The sequence below is a fragment of the Muscardinus avellanarius genome, assembly GCF_963383645.1.
Source record: "Muscardinus avellanarius genome assembly, chromosome: 16".
Classification (NCBI taxonomy): domain Eukaryota; kingdom Metazoa; phylum Chordata; class Mammalia; order Rodentia; family Gliridae; genus Muscardinus; species Muscardinus avellanarius.
Window position 1 is genome coordinate 37,020,412 of NC_137802.1, and position 25,003 is coordinate 37,045,414.

Genomic DNA, 25,003 nt, shown 5'->3' on the forward strand with positions numbered 1-25,003 from the left:
AGCCTCCCAAGCGCAGGGATTACAAGCGTGTGCCACCACACCTGGCTTGTTTTGTTTTTCCTTTTTTACATTTTTTATTGGTGCATTTTATTTGTACATCTTAATGGACTACAAGATGTTAGAGGCATACATGCACACATCACTTATTTAGCCCTTACCTAATTCCCACCCCATCCCTCCTCCCTCCATTCTTCTCATATTTGGCTTAGCAATTGACTTTGATATATTTATGAATGTACATTGCATACTTTAGGAAATTTTTATCTTCTCCCTTTCCATCCTCCTTCATTAGGTCATGTTATTTACTCATCTATAATTTCTCCTTCTTTATCTAGAGTTCCTCCTATAACCCATTTTGTCTCTAGCTTCCACATATTAGGGAATTCATCTGATTTCTTTTTGTGACTGACTAATCTCACTTAGCATAACTTTCTCCAGTTCCATCCATTTCCCTGTAGATGACATCATTTAGTTCTTCTTTATGGCTGAGTAAAATTTCATTGTGTACATATTCCATAGTTTTGTAATTCATTCATTTGTTGATGAATATCTTGGCTGGTTTCATTGTGAATCTCTCTTCTTTTGTTTTGAAACAGAGTTTCATTAGGTTTCTGAGAGTCTGCTCAGTAGCTGAGGCTGGCTTTGAACCTGCGATCCCCCTGTCTCAGCCTCCCAAGTACTGGGATTATAGGTGTGTGCTACCACCCTTAGCTCTTTCTTTAAATTTTTTTTTGGGGGGGTGAAAGGAGGAGGTACTGGAATGCCTTAGAGGCATTCTAACTCTGAATGCCACGCCCAGCCCTTTTTGTTTTTCATTTTGACCTATGATCCTCCTATCTCAACCTCCCAAGTGCTTGGGATTTTAGGTATGTGCCACCATCCTCAGTTTGTTTCTTTCACAGTGCTGGGTATCTCTCATTCTAGCAGTGCTGGGAATTAGCACTTGCATGTCCTGTGCAGGTGCTCTACCATTGAGCCACACTCCTAGCCACTGCAGGCCCTTTTATTTTTTTATTTTTATTTCTATTTGTATTTATTTATTTATTTTTTTTTTTGCGGCACTGGGGGTGGAGCCCAGGGGCATTCTACTTCTAAGCTACACCCCAGCCCTATTTTTTATTTATTTTGCAACAGGGTCTCACTAAATTGCTGAGAGCCTCACTAAGTAGCTGAGGCTGTCTGCGAACCGTGATCCTCCTGTCTTAGCCTCCCTAAAGGTAGGATTACAAGCATGCGCCACCATGCCCGGCTCTGTGGGCCTATTTAGCTGTCTCATTGCACCCTCCCTTCATGAGTGCCACAGGGCCATATAGGTCACAGGGTTGTTAGGTCAGGCCCACATTCCTACCTCCTGCTTTCCACCTCTGGGACTCTATCGAGTCCTTGCAAATTCTTCTTCTCCTGTTGCTCTTCTTAAAATAACAATTCTTGAGCTGGGTGTGGTGGCCCACGCATGCTTGTAATCCATGTTCAAAGCCAGCTTCAGCTACTTAGTGAGGTTCTTACCTATTTAGCAAGACCCTGTTTCCAAATAAAAATATAGGTCTGGGTATAACTCAGAGGTAGAAAGCCCCTGGGTTCCATCTCCAGCAACAAAACAAAATAAACAAACAAAAAAAAACCAATTCTTGAGGTTGGAGATCACCCCAGACATGTCCTGCTCAGGTAGATTTTTATTATCATTTGTTCCTTGGCCATGGCTTAAGGCAATTCTTGTTGGCTCATTTACTGTTTAACTGATCCCTCTGGATCTTGCTGTCCTTTCTCTGCACTCACCATGTGAACCCTCTCTCCACCTTCCCACTACAGCAGCTGTGTTCTCAGTTTCTCCCTGGCCTCTGGCCCCATGGTAATGCTGAACCAAACACAGTCTGCACAGCCTTCCCTCATTCATGTAAGGCAGTGATCTGGGCCAGGTTTCTAGGTGATGTCTGCATTGTGAATGGGTCAGTAATTTTCTGGAAATACAATGAGTAGAGGATATTTGAGTAACATCCTAATTCTAAGCCTAATCACCTGATTATTATACATAATATTATTTCCCCTAAAGAGGTCTCCGGGGAGTGAGCTAGAGTTATCACTTGCTCTTTTAGAGGACCCAAGTATAAAGTTCTACACTCCTCACAGGGGCCCAAAGGGAAAGATCATTTAGAACTTTAAGATATAGGTAAACTCAACACAGAGTTTTTTTCTTTTTCTTTTTTGCAGAACTGAGGATTAAACCCAGGTTATTCTACCTTTGAATTATAGCCCCAGCCCTATTTTATTTTCTATTTTGAAACAGAGTATCACTAAGTTGCAGAGGGTCTAAGGAGCTAACTTTGGCTGTGAACCTGTGATCTTCCTGTCTCAGTCTCCCAAGTATTGGTATTACAAGCATGCACCACCATGCCCAGTTTCAACACAGATTGTTTAATCAGGATAAAAGTGGCTTTTTAAATTTCAAATTATAAAGCTGGGTGTGGTGGCACATGCTTGTAATCCCAGCATTTAGGAGGCTGAGACAAGGAGGATCCCGGTTCGTGGCTAGCCTCAGCCACTTAGTGAGGCTCTTTGCAACTCAGTGAGACCGGTTTCAAAATAATAAAAACTAAGGCTGGGGTGTAGCTCAGAGCTAGAATGCCCCTGGTTTCCATCCTTAGTACCATAATAAATAAATAAATTTATATTAAATGAGCCAGGCGTGGAGGTGCATGCTTTGTAATCCCAGTACTTGGGAGACTGAGGAAGATCACAGGTTTGAAGCCAGCCTCAGCAGCTTAGTGAGGCCCTCCACAACTTAGTGAGACCTGTTCTAAAATAAAATAAAATAAAATAAAATAAAATAAAATAAAATATAGGTCTGGGGGTGTAGAAGGCCGGAGGTAGAAGGTCCCTGGATTCTATCCCCAGTAACACCAAAACAATTATTAATATATTGATCTTATCAGGCCCCTTAATGCCAAGAGACCTGCCAGATAGGGCTGTTCCTACTCAGCGGGAAGATAACAGACCTGCTCTTGCCAGCAGGACTGTCCAGCGCTCAGGTGCTCTGCCTATCTCCTCCCAGCTGTTGCTTTGCTCTGCTCTGGGAAGCACTTTGAGGAGATGGAGGACCTCACAGATGAAGAGCAGCTACTGATTTTAGCAGATGTTTGTGTTGGGTTAGTGAGGGGAAAAAGGGTATCTTTTGCCTTCTGTCTTTACCACATAAAAAATACAAAATATAGGGATGGGGAAACTTTTCAATTGTTTTGATGTTGTTACTTTTTGTGTGTGTCTGGTACTAGGGATGGAACCCAGGGGCAATGCACCTTTGAGCTACATCCCCAGTCCTATTCTTTAGTCTTTTTATTTTTTGAAATAGGGTCTCACTGAGTTGCAAAGGGCCTCACTAAGTAGCTGAGACTGTCCGTGAACTGTGATCCTCCAGTCTCTACCTCCTGAATGCTGGGAATTACAAGCGTGTGCCATCACACTTGGCCCTGATGTTATTACTTTTTGAGAGAATATATAGAATAGAGGATAGGAGCATAAACCTTAAAGGTAGACTGCCTGGATTCAAATCCCAGTTCTCCCACTTTGTGATTTTAGGCAAAATCCTTGACTTTCATTTCTTCATTTGCTACACAGGAATAACAGTAATGCAATCAGTCAGTAGGAATGTTGTGAAAACGATGAACATTCCTGGGTGTGTGGCACACGCTTTTAATCCAAGCATTCGGGAGGCTGAGACAGGAGGATCATGGTTCGCGGACAGCCTCAGCTACTTAGTGAGAACCTCTGCAACTTAGTGGGATCCTGTTCCAAAATAAAGAATAAAGGCTGGGCGTGGTGGCGCATGCTTATAATCCCAGTGCTTGGGAGGCTGAGACAGGAGGATCACACAGATTCAAAGCCAGCCTCAGCTACTTAGTGAGGTTCTCAGCAACTTAGTGAGACTCTGTTTCCAAATAAAGTATATAATATATTGGGAGTATATTCCAGAAGTAGAAAAGCCCCTGGGTTCCACCCTTAGTACCACCAAAAAATAAATAAATAAAAATAAAAAATAGGGCAGGGGGTGTAGTTCAGAGGTCAAATTCCCCTGGGTTCCATCCCCAGACCCGCAAAACAACAACAAAAGATGGTGAACATTAATCCTGAATTAGTACACATAAGTGCTTAGAAACAGTACCTGCCACATAGCTCTGTGTTACTTATCTTTTTCCCTCCTCCTCCTCCTCCTCCTCTTTCTCCTCCTCCTCCTTCATCATTATCATCACTTTTTGTTTAGATTTTGCCTTACTTGAATTTCTTTCAAACTCAGAATGTCCTAAATCACTGATTCTCCAACGTTTATCATGCATCACTGGAAGGCTGTGTTAACGCTGCCTGAGTTTTAAATTCAGTAGGTCTGGGATAAGGCCTGAGAATTTGCATTGCATCTGTCAGGCTCCTGGGTTATGCCAGTGCCACTGGTCTGAAGCCCACCCATTGAGAACCACTGTCCTAGAGAATGTCATGAAATGCAGAGGAGGACTAAGTTGCCTCTGCTTTTATACTGTGACAGAGCAGCTGAAGCAGCAGCAGACCGTGTCCACGATGTTACATGAGAACATAACACGTGAGCTGGGCACCGCTGCAAATGGTGAGTAAATACCCGACCTTTTTCTTCAGATTCTTGCTATAACACAGTCCTTGGCAACATAGTAGCAGATAGGTGGAGGTGTGAACTTGAGGATGGTACATCTTTACCTCAGTTTTGACTCTACCAGTGACTTTTGTATGGCAGACTATTTAATGTAACTGAGCCTCAGTGGTCCTTATCTGTAAAATAGAGATAATAATAATAATTCCTATTTTATGAAATAGATAATAGCTCTATGCACAATGCCTGGTACATTGTAAAGTATTTAACAAATGTCAGTCCCCTTCCCTTTTTAGGACTTCTGGCCCCATGAAATGAGATAGCATGTATAAAATGCTTGTCATACATTAGAGGGTACATACCTACCCCACCCAAATTCCTTCCCTGAGTCTTCAACCTAGAAACATCTAAGAAGTAAGAACAGGATGGTCTCCCAGAGTATATTTCTGCAGTTTGTTTTCAGAGTTGCTTGCCTCCTCTTTTGTTTGCCCGTTCTTTTCTCTGCTTGCTCTGTCTCTCTGAACTTTGGCACAGGCTAGGTTTCCCATAGCTTCACCTGGCACCAAACAGCTCCCAAGACCCCAGAAGCAGCTGCTGTGAGTACAGGTGTCCTGCAGACTGCCAGCTGGCCCCTACTCTCAAGGGAAGAGGAGGGCTGGTGCCCTGCATATTCCAGGGACCACCAATTGGCCTTAAGTTTTGTACTCCATTTTAGGACAGGCTTTCTCAATTTTTTGATTCTAATAAAGTTAATTTTTAATTGTTTTTAGATCAAAAGCATATAGAAGAACAAGAAACTGATGGTAATAAAGAAGATAGTAGTTTGCTTTGGACCAAAGAAACTCAGGATCTAGGAGAGGACACTGAGAGGTAACAGAAAAAGCTGGACTTTTAAAAGGATTTTTAAAATTGCATTAGTTTATATTAGTTTTTTTCTAACATTGACAAATAAGAAGGAAAAAGCAGTCTTTTTCCATACTATCCTAATAGCCCCTATTCCTGAAAGATTTTCTGCTTTTCAAAAATATTTAATTTTGATATAGTATAAAACTTAATCATTTTGATCATTTCAAGGGTACAGTTAGTAGTGTTAAGTATCCAGATGGTTACTACTTATGATAGTTTGATTTATGTTTCTTTTACTTTATGATGATAAAAGAGAGATTTATATTCAGTTGAAACCAAACTTAGGATTTAGATCTTTTCCTGAGCTAGTAATATGTGGTATAATCACAATGAGTCCTGTCTCCCAGTCAGTCATACAATCATGAGAGCAAATGACTAATATCTATAATGTACTGTGTTGCTAAACCAAACTTTTTGATAGATTACATGTGTTAAATATTAAATTCATTTCAACTTAACAATATTCAAAACATAAATTGAGGAGCACCTGAACTCACATTGTTGCACAAAAAATTTTCAACAAATTCAGAAATTTTTTATTTTGCAAAACTCTATACTTATTAAACATTGCCCCCTTTCTTCTCCCCAGCCACTGGCAACCATAGTTCTCTTTGCTATTTCTCAGTTTGACTATTTTGATGTTTTTTTTTGTTGTTGTTGTTGTTGTTTGGGTTTTTTTTTTTTGTTGTTCTTTTTGTTTTTTTGCTACTCGGTGTTGAACCCAGGGACATTTTACTGCTGAGATAAATCGCTAGCCCTTTTTATTTCTTATTTTGAAACAACTTTTCACTAAGTTGCTGAGGCTAGCCTCAAACCTGCGATCCTCCTGGCCAGCCTCCCAAGTATTGCGATTACAGTAAAAGGACAGTGATGTAAAAGAAATTCATGGATTTTAGTTTGACTATGCTTGATATTTTTTTTTATTTTCTTGAATTTTAGATACTTGATGCTGTTTAAAGATTTATTTATTTTTATTTTTATTTTTTTTTATTTCAGATTTTTATTTATTTTTTATTTATTTTATTTATTTTATTTTTTTATTGGTGCACTGTATTCATACATCATAGTGGGATACAAACTTTTGTAGACATACATGCACACATCGCCCAGTTAGCCCCCACCCGATCCCCACCCCATTCTCTCCCCATCCCTCCCTCCCATGCTTGGCTTAGTGGTTGACATCTAGTATTATAGCAATTTATCCAAAATTAAAAATGATAATCTCACATAACAGTTTCATTTGTCTGATACCAAGCTTTTGATGACTTAAAGATAACATTTCAATATTTCTTTTTACTTTCTTTCTTACCAGAGAATATTTTTTTTCTATTTCTTTTAGGTGAAACTATCATATATTTATATATTTATTTTTCAGAAAAAAAATCTATCTTAATATGGAATATGGACTCTAGATACCCAAAACGATCTTGAAAAAGAACAAAGCTAGAAGATATATATTTTCTGATTTCAAACCATATAAAGCTACAATAATTGAAACAGTGTAGTACTATTCTAAAGGCAGATATATAAACCATTGGAGTTAAATAAAAGCCTAGAGCTAAATTCTTCCCTATATTGTCAAGTTATTTTTGACAAGGTTTCCACGAACATTTGGTGGTGGAAATAATAATCTTTTAACTAAATATTGTTGAAAAATAATAATTACATGGAAAAGAATAAAATTGGACCCTTAACCTAATCCCATATACAAATATTAACTCAAAATAGATAAAAGACCTAAATATAAATCTTAAGACTATAAACTTTTAGGAGAAAATCTGGGTCATAAAACCTCACAACATTGAAATTGGCAGTGATTTCTTGGATATGATTTCAATGGCACATGCAACAGAAGAGTATACAAACTCCCTAAAAAATAAAAAAAATATATTGTATATTCAAAGACAATGTAAACAGAGTTAAAAGTTACTAATAGAATGGGATAAAATATTTCCAAATGCTGTATCTGAAGGTATATTAATATTCCAACTAGAAATCCTAAAAATTAACAACAATAAAGGTAAACAGTACCATTTAGAGATAGGTAAAAGACTAACATAAATAATGAATCTCCACAGATAACCAATCTTACTTGTCTGTTGGATGGAAAATCTTGTTTCTCTGGTTCTGGTGTGTGTTACCTATTTCTTCTTTGTAGTTAATCTCTTTGAGTATTTTCTCTAGCGCTGGTTTTGAAGACATAAATTCCTTCAGTTTCTGTTTGTCATGGAAGCTTCTTATTTCTCCATCTAATTTGATAGAAAGTTTTTCTGGGTAGGAAATTTTTGGCTGGAAGTTGTTTTCTTTCAGAGTTTGGAATATGTTACTCCAAGCCCTTCTGGCTCTCATGACTTGGTTTGGGAAGTCTGGAGTGATTCTAATTGGTTTGCCTCTGAATGTCACTTGGCCCTTTGTTTTTGTTGCCTTTAAGATTCTCTGCTTGGCTTCCACATTGGTCATTTTGACAATTATGTGGCGTGGGGATCCTCTTTTCTGATCCTGTCTAAAGGGAGTTCTATAAGTTTCCTGGATCTGTATATCAACCTCTTGCTCTATGTTTGGAAAATTTTCTGCTATTACTTCCTTGAAGAGATTGTTGATCCCTTTGGTTTCACTTTCTTTTCCCTCCTCTATTCCAATTATTCTTAGGTTAGCTCTCTTAAAATGGGCCCATATTTCTTCTTCAATATCAGATTCCTGCTGTCGGATATTTTTTTCTAGATTAGAAACTATGTGTTCATTTTTGGAATGATCATCTTCTAAGAGCGAGATTCTGTTCTCCATGTGGTCTAATCGGTTGTTTGTGCTTTGAATTGAGGCCTTTACTTCATTAATTGCATCCTTTATCTCTTTTTGGCTCTCTCTGAGTTCTTTTCGAAGCACCTCTATTATTTCTACAGTTATTTTCCTGATTTGATCTTCTAGAAATCTCTGATTTTCTGTTTTATCGGGTTCTGATGTTGTGGGGTTGTGGGCATTCATTGCTCCAGTATTATTCCTCTTTCCCATGATTTCGGAAGTTTGTGCCTTCTCTGGGTTCTTCCCTTGGGTCACTATGACTTCACTTAGGGTGTTCTGGATCTCGAGTCAGTAGTATCTCAGACCCCACTACTCCTTTACTGGGTTGTATCACAGAGTCTCCGACCCAGAGAGTCGATAGAGGCTGCTTTAGACTGTGGGGGGTGCCAGGTTGCACGTTCTCCTATGGTGTGATATCTCTGCCACCGCCACTCCCCAACTGGGTCAAGTCCCAGGGAGTACAGTACTGGGATTTCTCCTCTGTGGCCTGCAATTTGACTCACTGTTCTTGAGTACGCAGATGTAGCTGTACTGGACTCGGTGAATTCGCTGCTGCTGCCGCCGGTGGCAATATGGTGCCCCTGTATGCCCTTGGCCGTGAGGCTGGCGTATTTCTTCTTGGTTTTGAGTTCCACTCTGAATCCCTGCAGCGTGTGCTGAGCTCAGCCACTGGGAGCTTTAGATTCTCCCTGCGCTGAGAGATCCCGCCTGGCTGTTCCGCAGCGGCTCACCTCGGCTTGCTGTAGCTGTCCGGTGAACTCGCCGCTGCCACCGGCAGTAAAGCGCTGCTGCCGCGTCCTCGGGCGTGAGGCCGGTGTATCTCCTCTGTGGCTCTGAGCTCTGTTCTCAGTCCACTTTCTCTCTGGAGCCTGGTGATTTTTTTGTTTCTCTGGTGATGGTGTTTTCTGGCTATGAAAGGCGCTGATTTTTTGGTAATGGAGATTGGTTGTTAGCGGGGCTCTTAAGCCCCGCTTTCCTCGGTCGCCATCTTCCCGGAAGTCTGATATTTTATATAAGTGAAATCATATAGTATTTGTCTTTTTGTGATTACTTAATTTATCCTAACATTTCAAGGTTCATATTGTAGCATGTGCTAGAATTTTCTTCCTTTTTTTTTTTCCCCCTTCAGTACTAGGGATTGAACCTAGGGACATTCTATTTTCGAGCTATATCCCTGGCCCTGTTTTTTTTTTTTTCCCAGTACTGAGGATGGAATCCAGGGGCATTCTACCTCCAAGTGACACCCCCAGACCTAATTTTTATTCTTTATTTTGAAACAGGGTCTCACTAAGTTGCAAAGAGCCTCACTAAATAGCTGAGGCATTCCGTGAACCGTGATCCTCCTGTCTCAGCCTCCTAAATACTGGGATTACAAACATGTGCCACCACGCCCAGTTCCTGGCCCTATTTTTTATTCTTCAGTTTGAAACAGGGCCTAAGTTGTAGAGGACCTCACTAAGTAGCTGAGGCTGGCTGCAAACCTAAGATCCTCCTGTCTCAGCCTCCTAAGTACTAGGATTACAGGCTTGTGCCATCACACCTGGCCCTCCTTATTCTTAAGGCTAGATAATACTCTGTTATGCATATACTATGTTTTGTTTATCCGGTCTTTTGTCAATAAACATTTAAGTTTATTTCACCTTTTTGCTATTGTGAATAATGCTGCTATGAACATGAATATATAAATATCTATTTGAGCCAGGTGTGGTGGCACACACTTGTAATCCTAGTACTTGAAAGGCTGAGACAGAAGGATCACAGGTTTAAAGAAAGCCTGAGAAAGTAGTGAGAATCTCATCAACCTAGAGACCCTGTTTCAAAATAAAAATAAGCTGGGTGTGGTGACGCAACTTGTAATCCCAGTACTTGGGAGGCTGAGACAGGAGGACCATGGTTTGTGGACAGCCTTAGCTACTTCGTGAGGCTCTCCACAACTTAGTGAGACCCTGTTTCAAATTAAAGAATGAAAAATAGGGCTGGCGGTGTAGCTTGAAGGTAGAATGCCCCTGGGTTCCATCCCCAGAACCACAATAATGAATGAATGAATGAATGAATGAATGAATGAAATAGGGTGGGGGCTGTAGCTTAGAGGTAGAATAATAATCCTGGGTTCAATCCCCAGTACCTCAAACAAACACAAATAAATAATAAAATAGGGCTAAGGATGCAGCTGGGAGTGTCCCTAGATTCAATCCCCAGTACCACCAAAATAATAAATTAAATTAAATATCTCTTTGAGGCTCTGCTTTCTTTTGGATATATACCCAAGAATGGTATTTCTAAATCATATGGTAATTCTATTTTTAATATTTTGAGGAACCACCATGCCATAGTGTTGTACCATTCTGCGTTCCCACCTATATTTAAAAAGGGTTCCTGTTTCTTTACATCCTTGCCAATGCTTATTTCTTGCTCTCTCTCTCCTCGATAATAGCCATATTTCTGAGTGTGACATGATACCTCATTGTGATTTTACTTCTTTTTGTGAGGCAAAAACAGGTCTCAGCATCTCTCAGAACATTTTGTTAAAGGCTTTGGAAGAATAATTTTAGGGTTTTCTAGTGAGTAAGACAAAATAGGGGCAATGATCCAGACAATTCAGTCTAAAAGTCCAAGGTTGCCTTAGGAAACCTGATTCTGGATCTGACTTGGAGTTCTCCTTTTACCTGTATCGTAAGATAAACCACTTTTAACTCACCTCCTTTGCCTCTTGACTTCTTTTGCCTTCTCTTAACTATCAGGACTAGGGAGAAACCAAAAAACTAGTAGTCAAGATAAGTACTGTGTGTGTGTGTGTGTGTGTGTGTGTGTGTGTGTGTGTGTGTTACTGGGGATTGACCCAAGGGCATTCTATCTATATCCCCAGCCCTATATTTTATTTTTATTTTTAAACAGGGTCTCACTACATCCTGAGGCTGGCCTCAAGTCTGTGATCTTCCTCCGTCAGCTTCCCAAGTACTGGGATTACAAGCGTGCATCATCATGGCCAACTAAAATTTTTTTTTTTTTTTTTTGGTCCTGGGGATGGAACCCAGGAATATTCTACCTCTAAGCTATACCCCAGCCCTATTTTTTATTCTTTATTTTGAAACAGGGTCTCACTGAGTTGCAAAGGGCCTCACTAAGTAATAGCTGAGGCTATCCTTGAACCTTGATCCTCCTGTCTCAGCCTCCCAAATGCTGGGATTACAAGCGTGCACCACCACACCTGGCTCATAACCTAAATTTTAAAGAATTGTAAGATCTGAGTGTGCAGTTGTATCACTCACCACATGCTAATCCTGGCCTTGCAGATGCTTGAGGAAACCATGCACAATGCTTTCAGTGCAAGTGATAGAAAACCCCACCTTTACGCTTAAATGAGTTTGTCTCATTTAACCTGAGATCCATGGGTGACAGGGCATGGCTGGTGTAACCACTCAACCTTAACCACCAGGGACTTAGGTTCTTTTGATCTTTCTGCTCTGCTGCCTGTGACATAGTGGCTTTTTGTTTTCTGCCTTGTCAACTCTGAGCAAGAGGGCTACTATTCACACACCAGGCAGAGATAAGTAGGTGGAACAAAGATATATGTTAGTGGAGTCTGCCCCTTTTTATCTGGGAAGCAAAATCTTTCCCAAAATCTCTTTCCAGCAGACATCTGCTTATATCTCTTAGGCCAAATTGATACATGATCACCATTAGGTACAAGGAAGACTGAAATGAGTTTTTAACTTTCCAACTGCTTAAAAAAAAAGAAAAAGAAAAGACAAAGGAGAAGAGTATTATGAGTAACATTGGAGTAGTGAATCCAGTAAGCCAGTATCTATCACTCCTCAAGGAATAGTTTTCTCTACAAGAAGGAAAAAGGAGAGACCTGGAAGAGAGACAGTCTGGAAAGTGGAGGAGGGACTGGAACCCTCAGATCTGGGAAGAAAAAGTAGGAAGAGAGTTTTTTTTTTAATCAGTGAAAAGAGGCAAAAAGGATGAAGACAACTACTTTTTTTTTTTCTGTACTGAGGACTGAACCCAGATGCATTCTATGAGCCCTATTTTTTATTCTTTATTTTGAAATAGAGTCTCACTAAGTTTTACCCCCAGCCCTATTTTTTTATTCTTTCTTCTGAAACAGGGCCTCACAAAGTTGCAGAGGGCCTCACTAAGTAGCTAAAGCTGGCCAGAAACCTGCAATCCTCTCCTATCAGCCTCCCAAGTACTGGGATTACAAGTGTGTGCCACCATGCTAGGTTTAGAAACTGTGTGTGTGTGTTATGTAACAGTATTGCTTCAATTTTCCCAAACATTGTCAGTAAAATCAATGCCATTATTCAAGGCATAAGAAGAGTTGCTCATGAAGGTCAAGTTACATTTGACTATACAAATGTCTAAAGTTGTTTGCACATGGTCAAAAGTTAGCCACTGCTTGTTCTATTTCTTCCTTTTCCAAAAGGGCTAACAGTGCTGGCTACAGATAGATGCTCCATTAATGCTGGCATCTCCATGCTATGGCCAGTCCTAGAGTGGGAAGACGTATTTTCCAAATGGTGGAAACTTTTCAGGTCTTTTTTTTTTTTTTTTTTTTTTTTGGTGGTACTGGGGGTGGGACCCAGGGGCTTTTCTACCTCCGGGTTATACTTCCAGACCTATTTTATATTTTGTTTGGAAACAGGGTCTCACTAAGTTGCTGAGACCCTCACTCAGTAGCTGAGGCTGGCTTCGAACCTGTGCGATCCTCCTGTCTCAGCCTCGCAAGTTCTGGGATTACAAGCATGTGCCACCACACCCGGCTCTATTTTATTTTTTATTTAGAATCAGGGTCTCACTAAGTTGCAGAGGGCCTCACTAAATTGCGGAGGCTGGCCACAAACCTGAAATCCTTCTATCTCAGCCTCCCAAGTACTGGGATTACAGGCATATACCATCACACCAGACTTTAGGCTTTCTTAAAACAACCACTTGCATCCGGGCATGGTGGTGTAGTGCATGCTTGTAATCCCAGCATTTGGGAGGCTGAGACAGGAGGATCATGGTTCTTAGAAAGCCTCAGCTTTTTAATAAGGCCCTTTGTAACTCAGTGAGACCTTTTTTCAAAATAAAGAATAAAATATAGGTCTGAGGTGTAGCTCAGAGGTAGAATGCCCCTGGATTTCATCCCTAGTACCACTAAATAAATAAATACCCTACTTTTATATTCTAGTCTTAGAGATAAGTAGTTGTTAGGGGAAAAAAAAACATGTAGAAATCATATACAGACAGCCATATGTGGTGGCTCACACTTGTAATCCCATAACTTAGGTTGAGACAGGAGGATTGCAGGTTTGTGGCCAGTCTCAGCAACTTAGTGAGGCCCTCCACAACTTAGTGAAACCATATTTCAAAATAAATAATAAGCCGGGTTTGGTGGCACACACTTGTAATTCCAGCGCTTGGGAGGTTGAGACAGGAGGATCGCACAGGTTTGAAGCCAGCTTCAGCTACTGAGTGAGGCTCTCAGCAATTTAGTGAGACCCTGTTTTCAAATAAAATATAAAATAGGTCTGGGAGTCTAGCCTGGAGGTAGAAAGCCCCTGGGTTCTACCCCCAGTACCACAAAACAATAGAAACTAATATAAATAAATAATAAAAGCCAGGCTGGTGGCACACACTTGTAATCCCAACATTTGGGAGGTTGAGACAGGAGGATCGAGGTTCGAGGACAGCCTCATCTACTCAGTGAAGCACTTTGCAACTCATGAGACCCTGTTTCCAAATAAAGAATAAAAACTAGGGCTGGGGGTATAGCTTGGAGGTAGAATGTCCCTGGGTTCCATCCCAGGTACACACACACACACAAAACAAAATAAATTGGGCTGGACATATAGCTTGGAGGTTGGAAAGCCCTGGGTTCAATCCCGAATAACACACACACACACACACACACACACACACACACACACACACACATCATGTACAGTTCTGACTTCAGAAAGAAACTGGCTTAGGACCAGAGACAGAGTCAGCACTAGACTTTGGGAGGTAGTGATCTCATGGGTGCTGAAGCTTTTTATCAAGGGACCACAGCTCTACTTTAGTATACATTTAAATGAGACCTAAGTGGCCATTATGAGTTTAACTATACTCTCTTCGGGCTCATTTTCTCAGCTATGTAGGGAAAGCACTAGGGGTTTTGTTGTTGTTGTTGTTGTTGTTGTTGTTGTTGTTGTTGTTGTTGTTGTGTGTGTGTGTGTGTGTGTGTGTGTATGTGTATGTGTGTGTGTGTGTGGTACTGATGGAACCCAGGGGCTTTTTACCTCCAAGCTACACTCCCAGACCTATTTTATATTTTATTTGGAAACATTGACTCACTAAGTTGCTGAGAGCCTTACTAAATAGCTGAGGCTGGGAAAGCACTAGTTTTAAGGTTTCTTCCTACTTAATTGTTATGCTTCCTTGTCAAAGAAGAAAGAAAAATCCTGTGTCACCATTCTCTTTTTTTGACTTTGGACAGAGCTCACTCTAGTCTTGATGAAGACCTGGAAAGATGGCTTCAGCCACTTGAGGAGAACATGGAGCTACAGGACTCCCCCAAGGGCTCTTCAAAGTTAGTACTTCCCATTATGAGACTTATCTTCTCTTTTTCTTCCTCCTCCTTCTCCATCTCCTCTGCCTCATTCCTCTTTTACAGGAAAAAATACCCCACAAAGTTTACTAGATCTCTAAAGCATAGGAGTATTATACTCCTGTTTTCTTCTTTTTTCAGGAAACGGGGCTAGGTTTTACTTTTTATTGTTTATTTTTATATTACTGGAGATGGAACCCTACCTCTGAGCTATATCCTCAGCCAAATTTTTTTAAAACATGGTCTCACTAGGTTGATGAGAATCTCACTACCTGTGGAAGCTGTCCTTGAACCTGCAATCTTCCTGTCTCAGCCTCCCATGTATTGGTTTACAGGCGTGAGTCACAATGCCTAGCTTAAAAGGGCTAGGTTTTAGGCTCCATAGAGGATGTCTGGTGACTGCATTATACTGTTAGAGACGAGCCAGCCCTGGCTCCATTGTCTGTGTTCTCACTCTCTCTCCAACCACCTACAGTGTGCTCAAGATATTGATTAGCAGATTCATATCAATTTAGGGAGCGGCCTCTAAGATCACTGTCTTTTGGCCCTGCCACCTTCAACATTTTCATCAATATTGAATTAAATCAGAAAAGGTACACTTATCAAATTTTCATATAACACAAATCTAGGAATGAATGCTAGCTAATGTGATGGAAGATAGACTGAAGATCCAAATCAGTTTTGACAAGTGGGAATGTTAGGCACTCTAAAAGATAAAAAGGCAGCCGGGCGTGGTGGTGCACGCTTGTAATCCCTGCGCTTGGGAGGCTGAGACAGGAGGATCACACAGGTTCGAAGCCAGCCTCAGCTACTTAGTGAGGCTCTCAGCAACTTAGTGAGACCCTGTTTCCAAATAAAGTATAAAAAAGGTCTGGGAGTGTAGCTCAAAGGTAAAAAAGCCCCTGGGTTCCACCCCCAGTACCACAATAAATAAATAAATAAATAAATAAATAAATAAATAAATAAAACAAAGCCAGATGCGCGGTGTACACTTGTCTACTAGCAACTGAGGAGGATCCCTTGATCCCAGGAGATGGAGGCCAGCCTGGGCAACATAGGGAAGTATCATCTAAAAAAAAAGTGTGTATGTGTGTCTGAGAGAGGGAGGGAGGGAAGGAGGGAGTGAGGAAGAGAGAGAGGAGAGAGAGGGAGAGAGAAAGATCTAAAAGCATAGATACATAGGATACTCACAGGACACCCGGCATGACTAGAGAAAAAAATTTTTTTTGTTAGTACTGGGAATTGAACCCAGGGTCATTCTGTCTCTGAGTTACACCCCCAGCCCTACTTGCTGAGGCTGTCCTCGAACCTCTGATCTTCCTATCTCAGCTTCCAAAGTACTGGGATTATAGGCATGGACTACCACTTGGAGCTGACAAGATAATTTATATTGGAAATTCTTACTCACTATAATAATATTTGAAGGCAGGAAGTCATTTTTATATGCTTAGCCCTTAGCATCATTCTTGAGATATGGCAAGAATTCAAGATTTTTTTTTTTTTCTTTGTGGGTCTGGGGATGGAACCCAGGGGCATTTGACCTCCGAGCTACACCCTAGCCCTATATATATGTATTTTTTTATTCTTTATTTTGGAACCGGGTCTCACTGTGTTGCTGAGGGCCTCACTAAGTAGCTGAGGCTGTCCACGAACCATGAGTCTGAGAAGAGCCAGTAGAGCGGAGAATTTGATAGTTGCCCTCAAATACTTGAAATACTATGAAATGACGAGAGTTGGCCTATTCTCTTCAGCTGTAAAGGACAGAGCTGGTGATTAGAAATTGCAGAGTAACAAAATTTTTACTCAGGAAAGCATAAACATTTGACATTCACAGCCATTGGGTAGGGGAGCAGTGGCCTTTCTGCTAATTCAGCAGTGGTTGTTGCTCCACAGAGACTGAGTGACCCTCTGGTCTTAGGCACTTGGGCAGAGGAAGTTGGTTCTGCTTCATAGTTTATCAGATGTAGTCTGAAATGACTTAGACATTTTTTTGTATGTGGTACTGGGGATGGAACCCAGGGGCATTCTACCTCGGAGCTACACCCCAGCCTCCCTTTTTAAAAATTATTCTTTATTTTGAAACAGTCTCACTGAGTTGTAAAGGGCTTCATTAAGTATCTGAAGCATTTTTCAAAATAAATAATAAAAATAATAAAAATAAGAGATGTTTTGTTTCTAATCCAGCCTCGGCAACTTGAGTCTCTCAGCAACATAATGCGACTTATTTCCAAATAAGAAATAAAATTGGTATAGTGGTGTAGCTTGGAGGTAAAATGCTTCTTGGTTCAATCCCCAGACCCGCAAAAAAACAAAAACAAAAAACAAAAACAAAAACAAAAACCTGGGCCGGGCATGAGAGGCTGAGACTGGAAGATCGTGATTCAGACAGCCTCACTACTTAGTGAGGCCCTTTGCAACTCAGTGAGATTCTGTTTCAAAATAAAGAATAAAAAAAATAGGGCTGGAGATGTATCTCAGAGATAGAATGCCCCTGGGTTCCATCCCCAGTACCACACACACATAGAAATAAAACTGGGGCATTCTGCCTTTGAGCTATACCCCATACCTTTTTTTTTAATATTTTTTTCTTTTTATTTATTTATTTATTTGTGGTTTTGGGAGTGGAACCCAGGGGCCTTTCTACCTCCGGGCTATACTCCCAGACCTATTTTTTTTTCTTTATTTGGAAACAGGGTCTCACTAAGTTGCTGAGAGCCTCACTAAGTAGCTGAGGCTGGCTTCGAACCTGCGCGATCCTCCTGTCTCAGCCTCCCAAGTGCGGGGATTACAAGCATGCACCACCACGCCCGGCTTTTTTTTTTTTTGTAACCATACATCACTTTGGAATACAAGACTTGAGAGGATATACAAGCACATATCATCCAATAAGCCCTCATCCAATCCCCATCCCATTCCTTCCCCCTCCATTGAGCCCATGCTTAATTGGTAATTATCTTTGATATATTTGTTTACGCACCTCATAAGTTTTAATTTTTAAAGAGATTCCATCCTCCCCCCCATCCCCTCCCCTCTGATTGGTCACCTTAATTGCTTCTCAATAGGGCCTTTTCTACAACTCGACCGCCTCCTGTTACCCCTTTCCTCCTAGTTCTTGCTAATTAGGGGAAGCATCTGGATTTTATTTTCTGTGCTATTTCTATGTGCATGCCACATTGCAAGTTCCGATCCCACTCTTGACGGCCCCAGTAGTGGCCTGGCCATCCAGGGGACTCTTATCCCGACCTCACTGGCCCCGGCACAGAACTAACCCCTTGGCTGACTCCTCTCCTAGCCTCAAAGGCCCCAGCACCGGCCTAGCCTCACAACAGGCTCCAATCCCGGTCTCGCTGACCCTGGCACCAGCCTAACTGCTCAGCAGGCTTCTATCCTGGTCTCGCATGTCCCAGCTCTGTTCTTGCCTCACGGCAGTTTCCAATCCCGGCCTCGCTGGCCCTGGCACCGGCCTTACCCTTTGCCTCACGGCAGGTTCCAGTCCCGACCTTGCTGGCCCCGGCACCGGCCTAACCCCTCGGCTGGCGCCGATCCCTGCCTCGGAGGCCTCAGCAGCGGCCTTGCCTCACGGCAGGCTCCAAACCCAGCCTGGTTGGCCCCGGCACCGACCTCACCCCTTGGCAGGCTCCAATCCCAGCCTTGGAGGCCCCAGCACCGGCCTTACCCTTTGGCAGAGTCCAATCCCAGTCTTGGAAGTCTCAGCACCAGTCTTGCCTCACGGCAGGTTCCAGTCCCGACCTTGCTGGCCCCGGCACCGGCCTAACCCCTCGGCTGGCGCTGATCCCTGCCTCGGAGGCCTCAGCAGCGGCCTTGCCTCACGGCAGGCTCCAAACCCAGCCTGGTTGGCCCCGGCACAGACCTCACCCCTTGGCAGGCTCCAATCCCAGCTTTGGAGGCCCCAGCACCGGCCTTACCCTTTGGCAGAGTCCAATCCCAGCCTTGGAAGTCTCAGCACCAGTCTTGCCTCACGGCAGGTTCCAGTCCCGACCTTGCTGGCCCCGGCACCGGCCTAACCCCTCGGCTGGCGCCGATCCCTGCCTCGGAGGCCTCAGCAGCGGCCTTGCCTCACGGCAGGCTCCAAACCCAGCCTGGTTGGCCCCGGCACCAACCTCACCCCTTGGCAGGCTCCAATCCCAGCCTTGGAGGCCCCAGCACCGGCCATACCTCAAGGCAGGCTCCGATCCCGGCCTCAATAGCCCCGGCATTGGCCTAACCCCTCGGCAGGCTCCAATCCCAGCCTCGGAGGCCCCGGCACCAGCCTTGCCTCACAGCAGGCTCCGATCCCGGCCTCGCTGGCCCCGGCACTGGCCTAACGCATCAGCTGGCTCCAGTCCCAACCTCGGAGGTCACAGCACCATCCTTGTCTCATGGCAGGCTCTGATCCCGGCCTCACTGGCCCCGGCACTGGCCTAAACCCTTGGCAGGCTCCAAACCTGGCCTTGGAGGCTCCATCACCTGCCTTGCCTCACGCAGGCTCCAATCCGAGCCCCCTCTTCACCCAGCAGGTTGTCCCACATTCCCGAAGTACGTGGTGGTAGTATTCTACCTCTGAGGTAATTTCTTCAAAAGTTCCAGGTGTATTACGTCAGATCTCTGCCTCCCCTGAGTACTTGCCGCTGCCAGCATGACTGTCTCCACCATTTCAAATCTTTCCATAACGCACAATGTCCGGTGTTCCAAAGCATGCGCGATGGTAGCATTCGACCTTTGGGGTAATTTCTTCAGAGGATCAGGGTGGGTTGGATCAGATGTCTGCCTCTCCCAAAGACAAGTCTCCACCGCCATCTTGGCCACTGCTGCTGCCACCGCCTTCCTCCTAGGTCTCCGCTAGACTCTCTCCTTACAGGTGATGTCCAGGATTCTTAAAGATGTAGAGAAGCCTCAGTCCTCCTTCGTGAAGAATTTTTCCAAAAGTTCCAGTTCAGATGTATATGTTTTGTCTGCATCTCCAATATTCTAGCTGCTGCCTCGGCCATCTTAACCCCTCTCGAATATTTTTCTTTTTTCTTTCCCCCTTTTTTCATTCCGGGTGTGTGGGGTGGGGGTCACCTAAGGGTGCTCCACCCACGCGCCCAGGGTCAGGGCCTGGCTGCCCAGACCTCAGGGTCCTTCCGGGTGGGGAGGGGGTCGCCTAAGGGTGCCCCGCCAGCACCTGCCCATCCGCCCAGGCTACCCCATACATTTTTATTTTTTATTTTGAAACAGGGCCTAAGTTGCTGAGTCTGGCCTTAAACTTTCAATCCTTCTGTTTTAGCCTCCCAAGTACTGGGATTGCAGGTATGTATCACCACACCCAGTGCCTGTTTTGTTTTGTTTTGTTTTTCTCTTTAAGCTAGCTATGATATACAGTTTAGTGATAGAAAGCAGAGTGTGTCGGTCATATTCCAGCTCTAGAACTTACCATGTGTGAAACTTTTTTGTGCCTCAGTTTCCATATAATGGAGGTGGTAGTGATAAGTACTAGATGTAGTCATTAGGAAAAATAAATGAGTTAACATACATTATAGCATTTAAATCAAGGCCTGGCCCCTAGGGAACATGTCTACTCTATGTTTTTTTCCAAGTGTAGTTCTTGTTGCCTGGCTGTCATACATGTGATTTAATTCCCTTAATAATTGTCATTAAAGGGAGAAAACAACCAATGATCAAGAAGCTGGTGAAAAGAAGAGAAAAAAGGAAGAAAGCATCAAGCCAGAGAGAAGGAAATCAGAGAATGTTTTAGGGACTTCTGAAGAAGGTATGAATGAGTGGCTGTTTATAATGTAGTCTGCAGTCTTTGGGCTTTGATGAGCATCACAATTATTAGAAAATGTTTCTCAGATGCTACAGTTAATCTTCCTACCTTTGATGATTTCTTCTCCCTTGCTCAAACCAGGATTTCTGTTACTTGCCAATCATAGCTTTATCACAAAACAGTAATAACATCCAATTCTATTTCTAAAACAAGCCTGGCCAGTCTAATCATCATCATCTTGCATATATTGTCTGAAGAGATGTTTTGCTTCTAATTGTCTAACATCTTCAAAAGACTTAAATTTAGCTCACACAAATACTGCAGAATCTAATAAGAAATCATGTATTATGGAATTTAAGTGTCATTCTATAAGTAATGTGAAAGTCATAAATTAACTTTAATCTCAAAACTATTTTGATAGAGCTTAAGGCTTCTGATATACTATTCTATTTATGTTCCTTCGACTCAGGAATTTAGAGGCATTAACTCTTTCAAGTCATCTGGTATCCTTTTTATCCCTCCTCAGTCCCTTCTTACTCCTTTATTTCTCTGCCCTGCTTTGTGCCCCAGGATGCTACCCATAGGGACTGCATCTCACTGGCTTCCTGTTGGCCAATGGGAGGCCCCAGAGAGATCAGAGATCAGGAGAGAAGTTAGGTTATTACTTCCCCTCCCTGCCTGTTTCAGCAATTTGTGTCTGGTAGAAGCGGTGTCCCTCCACTGCACAGGTCTGTGAAGTAGCCTGTCCTTCCCGGTTCCAACTGTCCTCTCTGAGTTCAGTAACCATCCTTCCATCCCCACCCCTTAGTCCCTTCAGACTTAGACTTTGCACTGCTGGTAGCCACTGAATGCCATTCCTTGTTTGTTCCCTTAATCCGCACTATACCTTTGTATCTAGTCCCTTCATCAAGTGATCTTTATCTATACTAGCCATGGGTACATTTTATTTCCGTCAGAACCGTAACTGGCACAGGGCCCAGAGTATATGGTCATTTAGCTAGTATTGAATTCACTGAGAATATAATACAGGGACTTCATGAAGGTACTAGAGGGACTTTGTGAATTAGTGTCATCAGTGTTGATTGGTGTGGCAGGGAGATGTAGATTGTTAGAAGGGGAAGCCATTAACTGTTTTCAGAAAGATTCTACCTCTATAGGACAACTATTGTAGGTATGACAGTGTATACTAAACTAGAAGGAACACTAATATGAATTTTATTACTCTTTGACCTAGAAATAATCAGATTGATTTTTTTCTCCCTCATATTTCATCAAGATGAACTAAAACCATGTTTTTGGAAGCGACTAGGTTGGTCTGAACCATCCAGGTAATGAGATATCATATGTTTGTAGGTCAAAGTTTACTGTTTATTGATAATATAAGCAGACTTAAAACATTTACCAGTGTTTAAATATACATTAATGACTAGAAAAAATACATAAAAGACTAGAATTCAGACCAGGTTGCCCAATTTATATTTCCATGTTTCTAGCTAACAAAAATATAAGGTGAAATTAATGCCAGCATGAATTAAATAATGGGTAGAGGCAGCACAAGAACAGTCTTTGTGTCAAGGGAGCACAGAAGATGCTGCTATCAATTGCTTTGTAGTCATTTTGTATTTCCACCGTCTACTGTCAATCATAATCTCCCTTGATTAGAAAGACCAGAGGTCCCTTAAATTTGGTTGACCAGAAAGAGGATGTTGTTTATTGTCTTTGTGTGTGTGTGTGTGTGTGTGTGTGTGTGTGTGTGTGTGTGGCTGAGGATTAAACCCAGGGACATCTACCTCCAAGCTACACCCTGTGCCCAATTTTTTATTCTTTATTTTGAAACAAGGTCTCACTAAGTTGCGGAGGGCCTCACTAAGTAGCTGAGGCTGGCAATGAACCCGGATCTTCTGTTTCAGCCTCCCAAGTACTGGAATTATAAACATGCGCCACCATACCCGGCTTTTATTTACTTATTTATTTTGGTATGGGGGATTGAATGGTCTGAGAGAGACAGACAGACAGACAGACAGACTGGAGGTGGCACCATGAAGCATTCTACCTCCAAGCTATACCCTAGCCCTATTTTATTTATTTTGAAACAAGGTCTCACTAAGCTGTGGAAGGCCTAAGTTGTGGAGGCTGGCCACAAACCTGTGATCCTCCTGTCTCAGCCTCCTCAGTACTGGGATTACAAGCATGTGCTACCACATCCAAACAGGGTCTCACCAAATTGCTGAGATTGGCTTCAAACCTGTGGTCCTTCTGTCCCAGCCTCCCAAGTACTGCAATTATAGCCATGTGCCACTGTGTCTTGCTGTTTGTGTCTTTGAGAGTTTTTGTTTGTTTTTTGTTTTTATGTATGTATGTGTATTCTTTTTCTTGTTTGTGTCTTCAAAAAACATACATGAAGGCCAGGTGTATTGGCACATGCTTATAATCCCAGTACTTGGGAGGCTGAGACAGAAGGATCACAGGTTCATAGCCAGTCTCAGCAATGTGTGAGGCCCTCCACAACTTAGTGAGAACCTGTTTCAAAATAAAGAATAGCCGTGTGTGGTGGCGCACGCTTGTAATCCCCACACTTGGGAGGCAGAGATAGGAAGATCACGCAGGTTCAAAACCAGCACACTGGCTTAAGAGACCCTGTTTCCAAATTTAAAAATATATAAAAAATAGGTCTGGGAGTGTAGCCCGGAGGTAGAAGGGCTTCCAGGAACCCCAGTACCACCAAAAAAAAATAAATAAATAAAAATAAATAAATAAATAAATAAATAAATAAAATAGGCTGGGAGTGTAGCTCAGAGGTAGAATGCCCCTGGGTTTGATCTCCAGTTCAACACACACACATAAACAAACAAACAAATAAACAAACATGGGTCAGGTCAGGCATGGTGGCCCATGCCTGTAGTCCCAGTTACTCAAGAAGCTGAGCCAGAAGGATCTCAAGTTTGAGGCTATCCTGGGCAATCTAGTGATACCTTGTCTCAAGATAAAATAAAAAGGGCTTAGGATATCTCTTGGTGGGAGAACACTTGCCTAGCACGTAAGAGGTCCTGGATTCAATGCCCAGCACCACAAAAATTAGTAGTAGTAGTAGTAGTAGTAGTAGTAGTAGTAGTAGTAGGAGTAGTAATAATAATAATAATAATAATAATAATAAATTCCCTCCCCCACTTTTTTTATTCAGGATAATTGTGCTGGATCAGAGTGACTTGTCAGACTGATTTGAACTAGACCATGGACTCCGCCCAAGTCTGAGTGCCCTGGTTGTGAGCGCCTTTCTTCTCTCGTCTGCCTGTGTTGTCTGCCTGTGTTGCCATCCAGAAGCAGCTCCAGTTCTATAACTCTGGCTTCATTCAGCTGCTACAGTAGGCATAATGGTTTGGCCCTGCCTGCATGCAGCATATTTAATCAGATTTCTAAGAAGTGCAATGTGTTGCAAATGTAAAAATTTCTCATTGTGTTTTCAGAATGGCTTTTGGTTTTGTTGATGTAAATTTTTTTGGAAACCATTCAACTCCTGTTACATAATAAAATGTTTACTTTCACAGTTAGGTTCCAGCTGTGTAAGATATATTCTGTGTTTGGGAGTTAGGAAAGGAACTGCTACCAAAAGCCTTCAATTTCTTATATAAATATTTATATAAGAAATTTCTTATATAATATTTCTTATTATTTTATGTGTATTTTTTATTTATATAAGAAACAATTTATGAGAAATTATTTATATAAGAAACAATTTCTTATATAACTTTTTATGTCTATATAAATATAAGGAAGATTTTCCGCACCCACCCCAAACAACACATGTCTCTTAATATTTTTTTATACACAGAGATTAGGGAATTACAGAATTTTTACATAAGTTTTAGCAAACAGGTTTTGATCTATTGACTTCTTGGTGAAGTAATGCAATAGTTATCCATTCCAGTGCCAAAGGCTCATAGAATTTCAAGGAGGTTGAAAATACTAATTTCTTAGAAGGTGAGGCCAGCCCCACGGGAACTTCTCTTGTTCCTCTGGTCCATCATGACTCATAAATATTTAGACTTTTTTTCCCCCTCAAATCAATTGATGTTAAAAACGAAACAGAGTCACAAAGGGCCACATGCTTTTCAGTATAAAGCATTCTCCTTCACTAGGTTGCTATCACAGTGAAGACTGACTCTAAATATACTCAGGAGATTCAGTCAATATTGTCTGTATTAGGTAATGGAAAAGGCTCTTTTTTATTTTACTTTTTACTTTTTTTTGTGTGTGTGTGGTACTGAGGGTGGAACCCAGGGGCTTTCGACCTCTAGGCTATACTCTCAGACTTATTTTTTTTACTTTATTTGGAAACAGGGTTTGCCGAGGCTGGCTTCGAACCTGT

At 42.1% G+C, this 25,003-nt stretch overlaps 1 protein-coding gene across 1 annotated transcript in view; it reads left to right on the forward strand.

Annotated features, from left to right (window-relative positions):
• The window catches only part of TEX14 (testis expressed 14, intercellular bridge forming factor), a gene marked incomplete at both ends in the record, with an annotated part of 133,108 nt that extends 109,253 nt beyond the window's left edge, over positions 1–23,855 (forward strand). The window contains 6 exons of the mRNA XM_080714030.1: positions 4,532–4,609; positions 5,380–5,479; positions 14,781–14,873; positions 20,531–20,640; positions 21,914–21,965; positions 23,819–23,855. Of these exons, the coding sequence (XP_080570156.1) occupies positions 4,532–4,609; positions 5,380–5,479; positions 14,781–14,873; positions 20,531–20,640; positions 21,914–21,965; positions 23,819–23,855 (470 nt within the window). The remainder of the gene's footprint in view (positions 1–4,531; positions 4,610–5,379; positions 5,480–14,780; positions 14,874–20,530; positions 20,641–21,913; positions 21,966–23,818) is intronic.
• Positions 23,856–25,003: the final 1,148 nt, after the last annotated feature.